Raw genomic sequence first — 18,121 nt, 5'->3', positions numbered from 1 at the left:
GATTATTTCTCATCCGAGGGGCATTATAAAACAAGGGTTTAGAGAATTGCTTCGCAAACAAGTATACACATAAATCACCTAGAAATCTTATTAAAATAAAGATATTGATCATAAGTCTGGGATGGAGGATTCTGTATTTCCAACAAATGCCCAGGCATGTCCATGCTGCTGCCTCCTCAAACAGGCTGTGAGCAGCACAGCTTGGGGGTGGCCTTTGAGCCACCCACCACCTTGCTTCAATTTCTGGTTTCAGAGTCCACCAGTCCTATCCAAGTGGCTTTGGACACCTTCCTCAATATCACTGCAACCAGTTTCTTTGTTTTTAGAATAAGAATAAATGCTAACATCTTCCTCATGGGATTTGTTTTTAAAAGAGGATTGAATGGATGCTAAAAGTACTTCAGTGAGGCCCTGTGGGAAATTCTGCCTAATGATAGCTGTCTTTGACCTTGTCCTAGTGTGGCTTGGTTTCAGCTCGCTAATAATGGATGCAGAACTAACATCACTGTTACTTAGTGTTTTCCAGAAGAAAAATCTGAACTGTGAGAAGGCACAGCCAGTCACAGAGTGCTTGTCACACAAACCTGATGGCCTGGGTTCTATCACCTGAACCCACAGTGAAAGGAGAAAATTCACTCTCAAAAGTTGTCCACTGACCACCATTCACACGCCATGGAGCTTACACATGTGTGTGTGCCCACACATCGGTATAGTAAATAAAATTATAAAAAAATTAAAATTTTACAAAAGAAACCTTCTGAAGCCAAAATTTTCTAAGGAGACAGGATGACTGCTTTTGCTCAACACAAAGCAGATGGTAAGTTTGCATTGTACTGATTCCAAGAATCCCCTCAAATTTTCAGCTTTTGTAGAACAGTCAGAGCCCTAAGTCTCTAGTTGAAAAAAAATTGTTTCCATCTTATTCTGAACCTCAATTCATTATTTTATTAAATTTTTTATTTTTGCTTTGCTTTGTCTCTTTGGGTTATTCTTAGAAGTAACAACCAAATTTATAGTCTTTCAAAGAGATGGTTTCTATAATTGAAGATTATTATCAGAGGTCCGGGGGGATCTGGGTGAATATTTCCAGGCTCATGGTCTCTTGTTCAAAAAATTGAAATAAATGCCCACATGGGTTACAGAGTAGCAAGAAAACTTTATTCAAAGCCAAATGATAGGACAGATCAGCGACAGAATACACTGTCAAAAGTGTCAGTGGGGATCCGCCCCAGAACTCCCATCTGGACCAGAGGTGAGTGCCTGGGGTTATAGTCAGAGAGGCAAATGGCCCTGGGTCCCACCCCTGGGCACCATCCTGGGAGGACCTGCCCAACTTGGCCCCAGTTTCTGGCCAATTGGTGGGCCCTGTGGGAAGGCCCCCCCTTTTCCATGACCACAGGCAGACCATGCAGTCTCCACACCCTGCCCCCACACCCATTTGCCCAAGACCCCAGCCACTTCCTGAGGCTCAATGACCAGCCCCTACCTCCCATCCGCCCCGGAACTCCCATCTGGACCAGAGGGACCCTCTGGTGGACACTACAACCTCAACAACTTGCCCCCACACCCATCTGCTGGAGATCCCAGCAACTTCTGGAGACTTAGAGACCAGTGTCCAGCATTCTATACTGCCCCGGAACTCCCATCTGGACCAGAGCTTCTATCCTGTCCCAGAACTCCCATCTGGACAAGATAAGGAGACCCCAGGGACTTCCTGAGACTCAGAGTCCAGCCCCACTGCCCATCCGGCCAGCACTTTCATCTGGACCAGAGCTCTCATCCAGCCCAGAGCTTGCATCTGGACCAGAGAGAGGCTCCCTAAATCTGTCAGCTCTGCCTGGACCAAGTACACTGATAAGACCAAGAATGAACCCACAAGGAGATGGGCAGACGCCAAGGCAGAAGTACATACAACAAAATAAAGAGCAATACAGCATCACCAGAACCTAGCCCTTCTCCAACAGCTAGACCTGAACATCATGGAATGGAAGAAGAAGAAGAAAACAACTTTATAAGTAACATCATGAAGAGGCTAGAGCCTTATATAGAAGAAATCAAAAATAAAATGGAGGAACAGACAAACAAAAAATGGGAAGAACGCTATAAAAAACTAGAGGAAAGGACACTTAAAGCAGAAGAAAACAATAAGTCCCTGAAAGAAAATCAGGAAAAAACAAGGGATACAGTCCAAGACCTGAAGAGCGAAATAGAAAAAATGAAGAAGACACTAGCAGAAGGAATGCTGGAAATAGAAAATCTGAGTAAAAAACAGGAACTTCAGATGCAAGCATAACCAACAGAATGCAAGAGATGGAAGAGAGGATCTCTGGTGTTGAAGATACGTTAGAAGAAATAGATTCATCAGTCAAAGAAAACACTAAAACCAACAAAGTCATGACCCAAAATGTCCAAGAAATTTGGGACACCATGAAAAGACCAAACCTACAAATAATAGGGATAGAGGAAGGAGAATACCAACTCAAAGGCACAGAAAATATATTTAACAAGATCATAGAAGAAAACTTTCCCAACTTAAAGAAGAAAATGCCTATGAAGATACAAGAAGCCTATAGAACACCAAACAGACTAGACCCCCCAAAAAAGTCCCCTTGCCACATAATAATTAAACAACTAAACGTTCAGAATAAAGAAAGAATATTAAGGGCAGAAAAGGAAAAAGGCCAAGTGACTTATAAAGGCAAACCTATCAGAATAACACCCGATTTCCCAATGGAGACTTTGAAAGCCAGAAGGACCTGGACAGATATAATGCAGATACTAAGAGACCATGGATGCCAGCATAGACTAATATACCCAGCAAAACTTTCAGTCATCATAGATGGAGTGAACAAGACCTTCCAAGACAAAACCAGATTTAAACAATACTTATCCCCAAACCCAGCACTACAGAAAGCACTAGAAGGAAAATTCCAACCTAAGGAAGGCAGATACACCCATGAAAACAAAGGCAATAGATAACACCACAGCAGTAAACCCCAAAGAAGAGAAGCACACACACACTACCACCAAAAATTAAAAATAATAACAGGAACGAACAATCACTGGTCATTAATATCCCTTAATATCAATGGACTTAACTCACCTATAAAAAGACACAGACTAACAGAATGGATATGAAAACAGGACCCATCTTTCTTCTGCATACAAGAAACACACCTCAAATTCAAAGACAGACACCTCCTAAGAATAAAAGGCTGGGAAAAGACTTTCCAATCAAATGGCCTTAAGAAGCAAGCTGGTCTAGCCATCTTAATATCCAACAAAATAGACTTCAAACTAAAATCAATCAAAAGAGATGATGAAGGACATTACATACTCTTTGCAGGAAAGATCCACCAGGATGGAGTCTCAATTCTGAACATTTATGCCCCAAACACAAGGGTACCCACATATGTAAAAGAAACATTAATAAAGCTGAAATCACATATAAAACCCCACACATTAATAGTGGGAGATTTCAACACCCCACTTTTACCTCTAGACAGATCGGCCAAATTGAAACTTAACAGAGACATAATGGTCTTAACTGATGTTATGGCTCAAATGGACTTAATTGATATCTACAGAACATTCCACCCAAACAAAAGAGAATATACCTTCTTCTCAGCACCCCATGGAACCTTCTCTAAAATCGACCACATACTTGGCCACAAAGCAAATCTCAACAGATACAAAACAATTGGAATAACCTCCTGTGTTCTATCAGACCACCATGGTTTAAAGTTAGATTTCAACAACAGAAAAAACTACAGAAATCCTACAATCTCATGGAAACTGAATAATGCTCAACTGAATCACCAATGGGTTAAGGAAGAAATAAAGAAAGAAATTAAAGACTTCCTAAAGATCAATGAAAATGAATACACCACATACTCAAACTTATGGGTCACTATGAAAGCAGTGCTAAGAGGGAAATTCATAACACTAAATGCCCACATAAAGAAACTGGAGAAATCTCATGCTAGTGACTTGACAGCACACCTGAAAGCCCTTGAACAGGAAGAAGCAAAGTCTCCCAGGAGGAACAGACGCCAGGAAATTATCAAATTGAGAGCTGAAATCAATAAAACAGAAACAAAGAGAACAATACAAAGGATTAATGAAACAAAGAGTTAGTTCTTTGAGAAGATAGACAAGCCCTTATCCAAATTAACCAACAGACAGAGAGAGAGCATCCAAACTAAAAAAAATCAGAAATGAAAAGGGGGACATAACAACAGACAATGAGGAAATCCAGAGAATCATCAAGTCATACTTCAAAAACCTCTACTCCACAAAACTGGAAAATCTAAAAGAAATGTATAATTTTCTGGATAGGTACCACATACATAAGTTAAATCAAAACCAGACAAACCATTTAAATAGTCCAATAACCCCTAAGGAAATAGAATCAGTCATTAAAAGTCTCCAAACCAAAAAAAGCCCTGGACCAGATGGTTTCACTGCAGAGTTCTACCAGTTCTTCAAAGAATACTTAATACCAATACTCTTTAAATTGTTCCACACAATAGAAGCAGAAGGAATACTACCAAACTCCTTCTATGAGGCTACAATTACCCTGATTCCTAAACCAAACAAAGATGCAATGAAGAAAGAGAACTACAGACCGATCTCCCTCATGAACATTGATGCAAAAATACTCAATAAAATACTGGCAAACAGACTCCAAAAACACATCAAAACAATGATCCACCATGATCAAATAGGCTTCATCCCAGGGATGAATCACCCTTTACAATAGCCACAAATGATATAAAATACCTTGGGGTTACTCTAACTAAGCATGTGAAGGACCTATATGACAAGTACTTTAAGTCCCTGAAAAAAGAAATTGAAGATGTCAGAAAATGGAAAGACCTCCCATGCTCATGGATAGGCAGGATTAACATAGTAAAAATGGTGATCTTACCAAAAGCAATCTACAGATTCAATGCAACACTCATCAAATTACCAACACAATTCTTCACAGATCTGGAAAGAATAATACTCAACTTCATATGGAAAAACAAAAAACCCAGGATAGCCAAAAGAATCCTGTACAATAAAACAACCTCTGGAGGCATCATGATCCCCAACCTCAAGCTCTACTACAGAGCTACCGTAATAAAAACAGCTTGGTACTGGCATACAAACCAACATGTGGACCAGTGGAATCAAATTGAAGACCCTGACATTAACCTGCACACCTATGAACATATAATTTTTTACAAAGAAGCAAAAAATGTGCAATGGAAAAAAGAAAGCATCTTCAACAAATGGTGTTGGCCTAACTGGATGTCAATGTGTAGAAGGCTGCAAATAGATCCATATCTGTTACCATGAACAAAACTTAAGTCCAAGTGGATCAAAGACCTCAACATAAATCCAGTTACTCTGAACCTGATAGAAGAGAAAGTAGGAAGTACTCTTGAATGCATTGGCACCAGAGATCACTTTCTAAATATAAAACCAGTAGCACAGACACTGAGAGAAACAATCAATCAATGGGACCTGTTGAAACTGAGAAGCTTTTGTAGAGCAAAGGACTCGGTCAACAAGACAAAGCAACAGCCTAAAGAATGGGAAAAGTTCTTCACCAACCCCACATCTGACTCACATAAAGAACTCAAGAAATTAGATATCAAAATGCCCAACAGTCCAATTAAGAAATGGGCTATAGAACTAAACAGAGAATTCTCAACAGAGGAAGTTCAAATGGCTGAAAGAGATTTAAGGAATTGCTCAACATCCCTAATTATCCGGGAAATGCAAATCAAAATGACTCTGAGATACCACCTTATACCTGTCAGAGTGGCTAAGATCAAAAGCACTGAAGACAGCTTATGCTGGAGAGGATGTGGAGCAAGGGGAACTCTCCTCCACTGCTGGTGGGAATGCAAGCTTGTACAGCCACTTTGGAAATCAATATGGTGCTTCCTTAGAAAATTGGGAATCCATCTCCTCCAAGACCCAGCTGTAGCACTCTTGGGCATATACCCAAGGCATGCTCAATCATACCACAGGGGCATCTGCTCAGCTATGTTCATATCAGCATTGTTTGTAATAGCCAGAACCTGGAAACAACCTAGATGCCCTTCAACTGAAGAATGGATAAAGAAAATATGGTACATATACACAATGGAGTACTACTTAGTGTTAGGTACCAAGATGTCAGGAACCAAACATGAACCATGGAAAGTACTAGCTAGACCAAAGAACAACTCATAAGCCCCTTCCCAGAGCAGTAACCAGAGGCCTCCAAAGATAAGAGAACATCCCACAGTCAGGTGCCATGACAACTGAAGGTAAAGAGCATTCCAGGGTCAGGTAGCCTAGCAACAGAATAAACTGCCCCTGACCAGTGACCTTAGCAGACATCTCACAGTTGCACTATCTGCCTCACACATCTTGCACTCCTTCCATGTTCTACACGCCCCTTTTCCCTTTCCCTCCTTCCTGCCCCTTCCCCCCTTATGCTATATAAGCCATGTGGAGAGAAATAAAGTTTGGCGGCTTAATCAGAATTCTGTCTTGCTGTCCGTCTCTTCATGTTGCCCTTCCCTTTCATTCTCTCCCACAATCCCCCCCCCCCCCCCCGTTGAAACCCAGCTGGCCAGGGCAACTTAGCAGAGAAAAACAATGACATCATGAGGTTTGCAGGCAAATGGATGGCTCTAGAAAAAATCATCCTGAGTGAGGTAACCCAGACTCAGAAGGACAAACATGGTATGTACTCACTCATAGGAGGATACTAGATGTAAAACAAAGATGACTAGACTGCTACACAACTCCAGGGAAGCTACCTAGAAAATGGGACCCTAGGAAAGACACAGGGATCACCCAATGACAGAGAAATGGATGAGATCTACATGAACAACCTGGATGACAGTGGGAGTAATGAAGGGCAAGGTTTGAGGGAAAGAAAGCTTAGGGGAGCAGGACATCCCAGCTGGATCAAGAACAGAAAGGGAGAACAAGGAAAAACAGACCATGATAAATGAAGACCACATGAGAACAGGAATAGGCAGAGTGCTGGAGGGGTCCCCTTAAATCCACAATGATACATCCTCTGTAGACTGCTGGCAATGGTGGAGAGAAAACCTGATCTGACCTAGTCTGGTGATCAGATGGCCAAACACCCTACCAGTTGAGCTGGAACTCTCATCCAATAACAGACAGACATGGATGCAGAGATCCTCAGCCAGGCCCCAGGTGGAGCTCCAGGAGTCCAATTGTCGAGAAAGAGGAGGGACTGTAAGAGCATGAATTGTTGAGCCCAAGATTGGAAAAAGCACAGGGACAAATAGCCAAACAAATGGAAGCACATGAATTATGAACCAAAGGCTGTGGAGTCCCCAGCTGGATCAGGCCCTCTGGACAAGTGAGACAATTGAATAGCTTGAACTGTTTGGGAGGCACCCAGGCTGTGGGACCGGGAATTGTCCTTAGTGCATGAGCTGGCTGTTTGGAACCTTGGGCTTACACAGGGACACTTTGCTCAGCCTGGAAGGAGGGGATTGGACCTGCCTGTACTGAATCCACCAGATGTGGTCCATGTGGGGAAGTACCACTCACTCTTCCACCCAGAACAGCTTGTGAATGGAAAGGAGGACGCTTCAAACAACTATGCACGAGGTTGCTACTCCGTGGCCTCAGAGGTCATTGAGCTTGTGCTAGAAAGGATCCGAAAGCTAGCAGAACAATGCAGTGGACTTCAGGGATTTTTTATTTACTGAAGCTTTGGAGGAGGCTCAGGGTCTGGATTTACATCTCTCTTGATGGAGCGACTCTCACTAGAGTATTGCAAGAAGACAAAATTGGAGTTCTCTGTCTATCCATCTCCTAGAGTCTCCACTGCTATAGTGGAGCCTTACAACGCCATCCTCACCACTCATTCTACCATAGAACATTCAGACTGTACCTTCATGGTGGACAATGAGGCTGTCTATGACATCTGCCATCATAAACTTGGTGTTGAACGTCCTTCCTATGCTAGTATCAATAGGTTGATGGCCCAGGTGTTATCTTCCATTACTGCTTCACTCCGATTTGAGGGGCCTTTAAATGTGGACTTAATTGAATTCCAGACCAACCTAGTACCTTATCCCAGGATGCATTTCCCTATCACGACCCTTGCCCCCATCATCTCTGCTGACAAAGCCTACCAAGAGCAGCTCTCTGTACCTGACATCACTGCTGCTTGCTTTGAGTTCTCCAACCAGTTGGTCAAGTGTGATCCTCGGCTTGGGAAGTACATGGCTTGCTGCCAACTATACAGAGGAGATGTGGTCCCTAAGGATGTGAATGCACCAATTACAGCCATGAAGTCAAGGACCTCTGTTCAGTTTGTTGATTGGTGTCCAACTGGTTTCAAGGTGGGCATCAATCATCAGCCACCTACAGTGATTCCAGGAGGGGATCTAGCCAGGGTTCAGCGGGCTGTGTGTATGTTGAGCAATACCACAGCAATTGTGGAAGCCTGGGCCCGCCTGGACCACAAATTTGACCTCATGTATGCCAAAAAGGCATTTCTGCACTGGTATATCACAGAAGGCATGGAACAAGGGGAGTTTATAGATGCCAGGGAAGATCTGGCTGCTCTGGAAAAAGATTATGAGGAAGTGGGGCTGAGTTTCTCATGTAAAGATGACTATGCAAATGAATGCTGAGTTACAATGTTATACTTTGTTTTCAAGCTCCTATATACCTAATGAATAAAAGGAAAGCAAAATTCAAATAAAAAAAAAAAGAGTGTCAGTGGGCCATATGAGTGAGTGTATTCAAGGACTCTGATTATTGCTAGGTTTTCTCTATGGGAGCTCAAAGGAATGTGGAATTTGTTTGCTAAGGAGTGTGTTCCAAAGATTTTTGTGTTTTGATTGACAGTCTGGGGTTACATAAACCTTTCCTTACTACTTATGACCTTTCCCATGATGGATTTGATAGTAACCATATAAATGCCTAATTACAAATATACATAAGATGGAAAATAGGGGGTTCACCATAAAATTTCATTTAGGGGGACTGAAGAGAGGGCTCAGCAATTAGAATTACTTGCTGTTCTTGCAATTGTTCTGAGTTTGGTTTCTAGAACCTACATCAGATGACTCAGAACAAGCATGAAACTCTAGCTCTGGGAGATCTGACACCCTCTTCTGGATTCTGAGAGCACACACACACACACACACACACACACACACACACACACACACACACTTAAAAATAAAACTTCACTTGGAAGACCTAGTTCACTTTATTGCACATGTACCCCAATCCATTGTAGGCTAGGTTGGCCATCATATCCAGGTCTAACTGAAGTATGATCAGATAGAAACTGCCTGTGTTTATTGGTCATTAAGGGGAGAAAATCATTGTTTGTTTTGAGGTATGCATATAGCTCGATGGAGTAGGAGTTCTGGGTTGTAGTAGCTTGCTGAGTGCATCATTCTCAGAGAGGTGTGGATAAATAGTCCATGCAACTAAGAATCCTAAGCCAATGAATGCGTTATTACAACATGGGTATGTATAGTCCAAACCAAGGGGAGACCGAGGTTGCTCAGCTATTCCCTATGCTTCCTGCCCATGATAAGACTTAGGGGCTTTGTGCATGCTAGACAAGAATTCTACCAAACCAAATTTCAATCAAGTTTAAGTGTTTAAAATTTAAACTGACATGTGGCCGGCAAAAGATGCTCAATATAAGAATAGAAGGCTTTCATGAAACCCATTAATGGTACTGGATTTGGTAAAGGGTTTGTGGTTGTATTTATCCACTGAAATGGTTAACGACTTAATGCTCAGTGAGTCACTCAGCTAACACAAGCTGTTATTGGGAATATTCTTTATACCTGTGACACTATAAAGACAGAATAAATCGAGAGCACTGTGGCAAAACAAAAACGTAAATAACTAGACAGGCTGACTCAGCTTCATGTGGGACATACTTGAACTCAGTAAAATTCTTTATAAATTAGGGGTAAATAAAGACTAAATAAAACAATTCCTAAGAGTCCTATTCCACCTTCTTTTCCACAAAATCTGAGATGGCACCTCACAATATTATATTATATATTTTATAAGGGGAAGAACTTTATTGCAGGCATCCTTTCTTCAGTCCAGCATTTCCTTTTTAAAAAAAACAAGATTTATTTTATTATTTATTTATGATTATATGTCTGAATGTGTGTATGTGCACCTACATGTAGGTGCTCTTGAAGGCCAGAAGAACGTACGAAATTCCTTCAGACCTGTAGCATGAATCTTAAAGGTACTTGTTAGTAAAATCAAACCTAAGGCCAGTTATTGTGGTGAATGCCGGAAGATCAGAGAATCAGAACAAGCCACAGCTACATCACCTCGCCAGTTCCTCAGCTGATCCTGTTTCCTTAGACTGGAAGCCTCTGTGTCCTCATCCTAATGGGCCTCAGCTGAACGCTCCAAAGCCAAAAAGCTTAACCAGCTAAAACCTTCTAGTTTCTGGTCCTCACGCCTTATATACCTTTCTGCTTTCTGTCATCATTTCCTGGGATTAAAGGCTCACTTTCTGGGATTAAAGGTGTGTATCACCATGCCTGGCTGTTTCTAATATGGCCTTGAACTCACAGAGATCCAGAGGGATTTCTGCCTCTGGAATGATAGGATTAAAGGCGTGAGTGCCACCATTTTCTAGCCTCTGTATCTAGTGGCTGTTCTGTGCCCTGACCCCAGATAAATTTATTAGGGTGCACAATATTTTGGGGAACACAATACCACCACACAGACCCAGAGTTACAAGTGGTTAGGATCTGGCTACTGTGGATGCTAGGAACTGAACCCTAGTCTTCTCAAAAACCAAAAGTTGAGCCATATCTCTAGCCCCCATTGTAGCATTTTCTGTACCAGAATTTTGGGTGCACACTGAAATTACTTGAAGAAATTATTCTGATCTGAGTGTTTCCCTCTTTATAAAAAATATATAAAATAATTCCTAACAATATGGCATGAACACAGGAGCTTTTAAAGTTCCCAGGTGTCTTAGATGAGTAGCCAAGGCTCAGATCCATGCCTCTGATAGCTTACTGAAAATGTAAGTTCAAAAACATTATGTAACTCCAGAGCCTTATTAAATTTGTCGGACTTTGGTTCTACAGATTGAATTATGAATTGCTCTGCCTCCATACAGATCCCCTGAAAACCTGTATTACAATCATCCACCAAATTGCAGTTAGAAAAGAAGAGCTTTTAGAGAAATCAAATAATGATTCTAAACAATGTGAAAATCAAGTTATCGTCTAGCCTTTATATTTGTAGCCATATTTAAATACTAATCCTGAGAAACAGACCTGTGCTCAGCTGCCAAACACAAGAGAGAGAAAGAGATGAGCCCCCTCATAGTCATTGCTTTCAGAACAACCCCCACTCACTCACTCAGATAGGATATATGAAACCATAGTGATAAACTCTCTTTAATGTTTTAGCCAGGCAGTTCACAATGCTTCGAGGGACCCAAACAGCTTCTCCCATCTGCTTTGCAATTGTTGATCTACTCTTTCTTGCTTTCTTAAAATACAAAGCAGAACATGAATCATGTTGTGACATCCTTGGGGGGAAGGCTTTGTCTCAGAGTCATGTGTGAACCATTTAAATCCTACGTAACAATGCAATTAAGTCATCAGGGCTTTATGTGATGTGTCAGTGAGCAGGAAGTACCACAGAGAGACAGCTTTGTTGGGAAATAGAGGGCTTTAAGAAAAATGGCAACACAGACACACATGCCTCTTTCTGTGGGTGTCAGAAACAGAGAGATTGATGCTCCCTTGCCATATTTCAGCAAGCAATGCCTTGAACAGCTTCTCAAAATTTTTTAAAGTATTTCTTGGTTCAAGCAAAGTACAACATGAAAGTACTATTAGAGGAATATCACATAGATTGACTGAGTATGGTTTAATAGTGATAAAATTACCTAGCTAAGCCAAAAAAATTTTAAAGATGGTTCAGTGGTTAATAGCATGTACCTCTCTTCTAGATTAGACAGCTTGCAACTGCTTTAACTCCAGCTTCATAGGATCCAATATGCTTTTCTGATTTGTACAAAGGCATGTATATAGCTAATAAAAATAGCAAAGAGTTTTAAATTAATTTACATATGGACATTCACAAGTATGTGCAAAAAGAAATAGCAAGCTTGGTTGGACCCATCTTTACTGTGAAAACAGAAAGACAGCAAGTCAAAATCATGCCATGGCTGGACCCTACAACCTAAACAAATCCATGACCAGGAGGTAGAGCTGAAATCCTGCTTCTAAGAGGCAGTACTTTAGGGTAGTTATACGATCTCCGGGAAGCAAAAGGGACTCAATTGACCTCAACTGAGATGAGGAGAAGCAGACCCAGTTAGTTCAGAGTCCTTGGTGAGTCTTCCCTTCCTTAATACTTCCCTTAGCAAAGTAAAAAAATCAAATCAAGGTGGAGAAATCAGATAGCTTACCAGGATCTCCCATAAAATAGGAGGTTGGCTGGTGGGTGGTCAATAGCAATTTCCTTTGAGATAAAACCCTTCATCTTGGAGGGAAGCCCATGAAGCCACAGGATGTTATGAAAGGAAGTGAATCATTCCATCCTATAGGTAAGCTCCTTATTAAACTCAAGAAGCAAACAACTCAAAGATTTCAGGAAGTTCTCTGAAACTGACTAGATCTAAGCTTATATAAGCAGAAAGGACTACTGAGAGACACTCAGGACAGCCCATTGCCTCTTTGCATTACTGGAAGAGGTCAGACCACCTGAGCTGCTTGAGAAAAGACATTCTCCAACCTGTTGAGCTGCCTGTAGGCTTGCTGTGTGCTTTGGGATTTCAGCTTTCATGAGCTATCACTCATTTTGAGGTAGATTTTGGCGATGCAACTGTCTTTGAGTCATTTCAAGTAACTGCTCACTCACTCTTGTAAATAACCCCAATAAAACTCACTGGTTCACCAAGTTGAACTAAAATATTCCATACTTTGATCTGTCACTGGTTCCCTATCTGTAGTTAGACATTTATTCATGTCCCCACAGGAATAGTAGTACCAAGCAATAGTGTAGTGGGCAAGTCAGGTGTGTTCGGGACAGTCCTTTCTCACTGGTATTTCCTCTCCCTTTTATATGCCCTTCTTCAATTGTTCAAGATGTGTGTGTGTGTGTGTGTGTGTGTGTGTGTGTGTGTGTGTGTGTGATTACGTGTATGCTATGAGTACATTATGTACATGTAGGAAAATGGTGTAATGAAACCCATTATTTTGTATAATTAATGTATACTAATAAAAACACTACAAAATGGGCTGGGCAGTGGGATCTGTCATTGCAGTGCAGGCAAAACTAGGACATGATAATTGTAGAAATTTTTAAATAGTAATAAAGCCGATTAAAATGCTGTTTTTATTTTAACCAGGTGCCTTCGATTGCAAACAAAGTCCACAATCAACACTGTTACTAGAAACATGATCTTTCACAGGGCTCAATCTAAATGGTTGACATGGCTATTACTGGGCCTTACTAACATATGTGTAGATGTTTTGGAAAAATGGTAAAGGCAATTGAGGTGTCCCAAAATACAGGCCAAGAGAGTGTAAGGGGTCCAACTCAGTCACATCTACCTCCAGTAAGTTGTGACCCAGTGCATATTTCCGAATCCTGTTGTCTTCCTGCTGAGAGCTATGCTTCTCACTGGAGCAGAACATTCCAGTCCTAGAAGTGGCCACAAGGGTATCTCACTCCTAACTTCCTTTCTTTACGAGGGACTTCTTTGTTCTTGTCCTTCCTCCTTTCTGAAAACGCCGTACATACGTTCTTTAAATAACCCAGTCCTTTTTTTTTTTTTTTTTTTCAAGACGACTTGCTACCTGGCCTGCACCAAATCATGTTTTGAGAAACAATATAAAATATACCACATGTAATAGTAATGGGATGTCTCTTATAACATATTCATTATAAAAGTAAGTCAAGAACATTGTGACACCTAGAATTTATTGTGAAATGAGATTTTAAAAACCTCAGTTAAATTTATTTCTAAGACCATTCCTATTGTTTGTATAATTGTTGCTTTGTATCAGAGAAATGTTTCGAAATTAAAATTAATAGAACATGTTCTTGGATAAACAAAGAGTGAAGGTAGTGTAAATAATTTGCCTCTCCATGCTAAGGAACTTAAATATGCAAAAATGATAAAGTCATTGACAAATTTTCAGAAGACTTGAATGTGGAAACTATTTGGTGTAGTTCAGTGAGTGACAGACCAATACCTAAATGCTAATTTTCTCTTTTAAAAAAATGCATGAAGAGCCTGGCGGTGGTGGCGCACGCCTTTAATCCCAGCACTCGGGAGGCAGAGTCAGGAGGATCTCTGTGAGTTCCAGGCCAGCCTGGTCTACAGAGCGAGATCCAGGAAAGGCGCAAAGCTACACAGAGAAACCCTGTCTCGAAAAACCAAAAAAAAAAAAAAGAAAAGAAAAGAAAGAAAGAAAGAAAGATAGAAAAAAATGCATGAAGGTAATTAAGCATCATTGCTTCCTTCTTTGTTGATGTATTTATTTTATTATTTAAATTTATTAATTTTAACTGATATAACTATGAACTTTAGTAAAAAGAAATCTGTACTGTTTCTGTTTGCTTTATAACTATTTTATCAGATTTATTTAAAGATATTTTTGTATTCTTGGGGGATCAAAGCTTGGTCACATATGGTAATAAGGAGAGTTCACTCCCTCATCTACTAATTATATTATTAAAAATGATTTCATGGAGGTAGAGAAATGGCTCAGCAGGTGAGTGCTTTACTGTGTAAGTATGAGGACCTGAGTTGAAATCTCTGGCAACTGTGTAAAATTCTATGCATGATAGCACATGTGCCTATAAACCCAGCAATGTGGTCTCAAAGACAGGAGAAGAACCGGGGATTGCTGGCAGCCTGCCTAACTCCAGGCTCAGTAAGAGATCCTGTCTTAAGAGAATACAATGAACAATGATAGAGCAGAACATCTGGTGTCCTTTGGTTTCTGTGTGCACTCATACACATGTGCCTGTACACTACACATATTTACTAAATAAACTCAAATAATAATTTTGTCATCTATGCAAGGGAGATGTTTTTAAAACTCCTTTCTAAAATTGACACATGCTGGATATGTCCTGATTTGTCTCCACATTAGGTCTCCCAGTTCTTAAAACTGAGAGGTAAAGAGGCACTGGTCAATAGGAGATACCATAGCTGAAGAAGAGCATTAATATTTCTACATTATTTAGATGTGGAAAAACTGGACTAATATACTCTACAGAATTTTCAATGAACTGAACTATAATTAGACCAAAAGTCACAGCAACGACTGTACATAAGAATGAATTTTAACCAATTTACACAGTGTTACAGAAAAGAATAAAATGTCAATATATTACATTCTAATATTTCCTGTGAAATTCAAACTTTGGGTTCTTGAAAATGACCAAATCTGATATCACTGAGTCATCATCTCTGCATGATGAACACTGGCTTGGCCAAGGGGAGTTGGTTTCAGTCAAATGCTACATAAACTACTCACAGGTGTGGAAGATAGACTTGACCCTTAGTGTATCCCATACCAGACACTGTGACTGTACCAAACTGTACTGCAAGGATCATTCCTGCCGATCTTATTTTTAATGTTCCTCTTCTTTTTATTTTTAATGTTTTTTGGGACACAGTCTCACTTTGTTGCTTTGGCTGGCATGGCATGGAACTCAATATGTAGACCAAAGATTCTCCTGCCTCTACTTTCCAAGGGCTGGTATTAAAGGCATGCACCACAATGCTGGGCTTTTCTTTTTAGCTTTTGACTTAATACTTGTCACAGATAAACCTTCTTTTTCCCTATCACTTAGCATATGTTTGTTGAGTCTCCTTTGCTGCATTAAAACTTTTCAACTTCAAAATGTATAAGATTTAATGTAGGATGGATAGTTTATCTGGCATATTGACACTGAGAGTGAATATTTAAACCTGGAGTAGCAAATCATTGCTTGAGCAGTCCCCTGCTTTGAAGAAGCCATGAAGGAGGCATTGTGAAGATATGCACACATTGGAAGATTACTTTGAAAACTGTCACTGCTGGGGTTTCTCTATTTCAGAAAAGGGACATTGACCATTTTTATTTGTGTGTTTGAACTCTACACAGCCTAGAAAGATAGGTGGAAGAAGCTTCATCAGCTCAGGAGCATTCACTCTTCTTTGTCTGGAGCAAGTGTTTCAGAGACAAGGAGAGCATGCATTCTGGTGTGTACACCACACAGTTGTGTTCACATTCTGGGGCCAAGTTCAATAGTGAGTAATGATGATCTCAATGATACATGATCAGTTATTTCATGACAGGACCCTAGAAGATAATATACAATGTTAAGTAATTTACCTCATTTTAAATTATGTGTTTGCATTGCTTAAAAGGCAGTAAGATATACCATAACGTATTAGTGGTGTCAAACATACCCCATGAAATGTATCTTAATTTTGAACTATGTTGTCAGAAATTGTATGATTCTCAATAGCTGATAACCACTGGCTGTGTGTGTGCTGAATTCGTCATTAGTTGTTCCTTTGATAGGGACAGGACAGACAGCTGGAAGTTGACAGGAACATTTTCAGGAGGTAAGGTCATTTTATATATAAATATAAATATATTATATATATATAGTGTACAGAAAGAAGGAAACAGAATTCCCTTCTATGCCATGTTTTAAACACTAGACTGGCAATATTAATTGAAGTAGTAGATTGGATTTTAGTTCATGTTGAAGGATGTACTCTGGAAACGAACTGACTAACAGTGACTTGGAAATGACACATTTTATTGTTTGAATATGAGGAGTTAAGAGAAGTTTTCTAAGTTCACACAGAAACCAAACACAAGAAATCAATAAGTGAAGAAGGATCAAAGTATTTCCTTAGATGATTGCTTCTTTTCTTTTTTCGAGGCAGGGTTTCTCTGTGTAGCTTTGCACCTTTCCTGGATCTCCCTCTGTAGACCAGGCTGGCCTCGAACTCACAAAGATCTGCCTGGCTCTGCCTCCCGAGTGCTGGTAGTAAAGGTGTGTGCCACCACCGCCCGGCTGCTTTTCTTTTTTAAGAGTTACATTTATTGTGTGTCAGTGGGGAGAGCGATGCTCACATCTCACAGCTTACATGTAGAAGTTGGGGGATCAGCTTGTGGAAGTTGCTTCTCTCCTTCTACCACTGTGTGTCTGGGACCAAACTCAGGTTATTAGCCTTGGCAGCAAGCATCTTTACCGACTGAGCCATCTTCCTGTCCTGTTTGCTTATTTCCTTTACGTGACTAAAGGAAAAGTCAAGTTATATTCTCAGCAGCCAGATTGAAATCAGAACAGATCCTTAAATATCTGCTTGCCTAGCAAGACCCGAATGTGCCCAGCATCTGGATCCTGGCATGCCAGTCCACACACTCCAGAATCCCAGTCTGGCCAAATAGTTTGCATCAATCTCTCTCCGAACCACCATCTAACCCAGAACAAGCTCATTTTGCAGAAAGAACAGTTTGTGGCTTATTATGTCTCCAAATAGACATTTAAGGGAGAGGTCAAGTTTCACTGTTCAAGAACAAACAGTTTTCTCCGGTTTCTCCGTAAAGAAAGTCTATGTAGAAGGTACTTTTCTCTCAGAATCAATATTATGTGCTTTAACCTCTTCAGAGGACGTAACACTCACTAAGACTCTCAAAGAAAAAAAGAAGAAGAAGAAGAAAAGAAACATAGCACAGGTAATTTCTACATGGTTTGGATCCAGGATATAAATAGGTGATTAAACAATATGCCAATATGTACCTCTCCTCCCCAGAGGACTGACCAGAGAATATAAAAGGGAAAGGTGAGAAACTACATTAAATAAACTAGAGCTATGAAAGCCATTAAATTCGATGTGCTTTTCAAACTGTTTTACGTCTCATAGTAGATGCTCAGATGCTTAATTCAAAGAGAGCTGGGTCACATCCTAAGTTCATGTTACCATATGTGGGGTTTAATTTCTTACCTCCATCACCAGCCTTGCCATGCTGATTTAAGCACCAAAAATGATCCAATGGCCTTTTCCCATGGTCATCACTCCTTGCTGAGATGTTCTGTGAAG

General features: G+C 40.5%; 1 protein-coding gene across 1 annotated transcript; it reads left to right on the top strand.

Moving 5' to 3' along the window:
* The first annotated feature begins 786 nt into the window (after nucleotides 1-786).
* Nucleotides 787-8,669, top strand: LOC118573030 (tubulin alpha chain-like 3). Its single transcript, XM_036173008.1, is given in 2 exon segments — nucleotides 787-817; nucleotides 7,546-8,669. Coding segments are annotated over 2 exon segments (1,155 nt in total).
* The last annotated feature ends 9,452 nt before the right edge of the window (nucleotides 8,670-18,121 follow it).

Source organism: Onychomys torridus, chromosome 23 (genome assembly GCF_903995425.1).
Source record: "Onychomys torridus chromosome 23, mOncTor1.1, whole genome shotgun sequence".
NCBI lineage: Eukaryota > Metazoa > Chordata > Mammalia > Rodentia > Cricetidae > Onychomys > Onychomys torridus.
The sequence above is the reverse complement of the archived record's forward strand: the minus strand, read 5'-3'. Positions and strand labels throughout refer to the sequence as shown.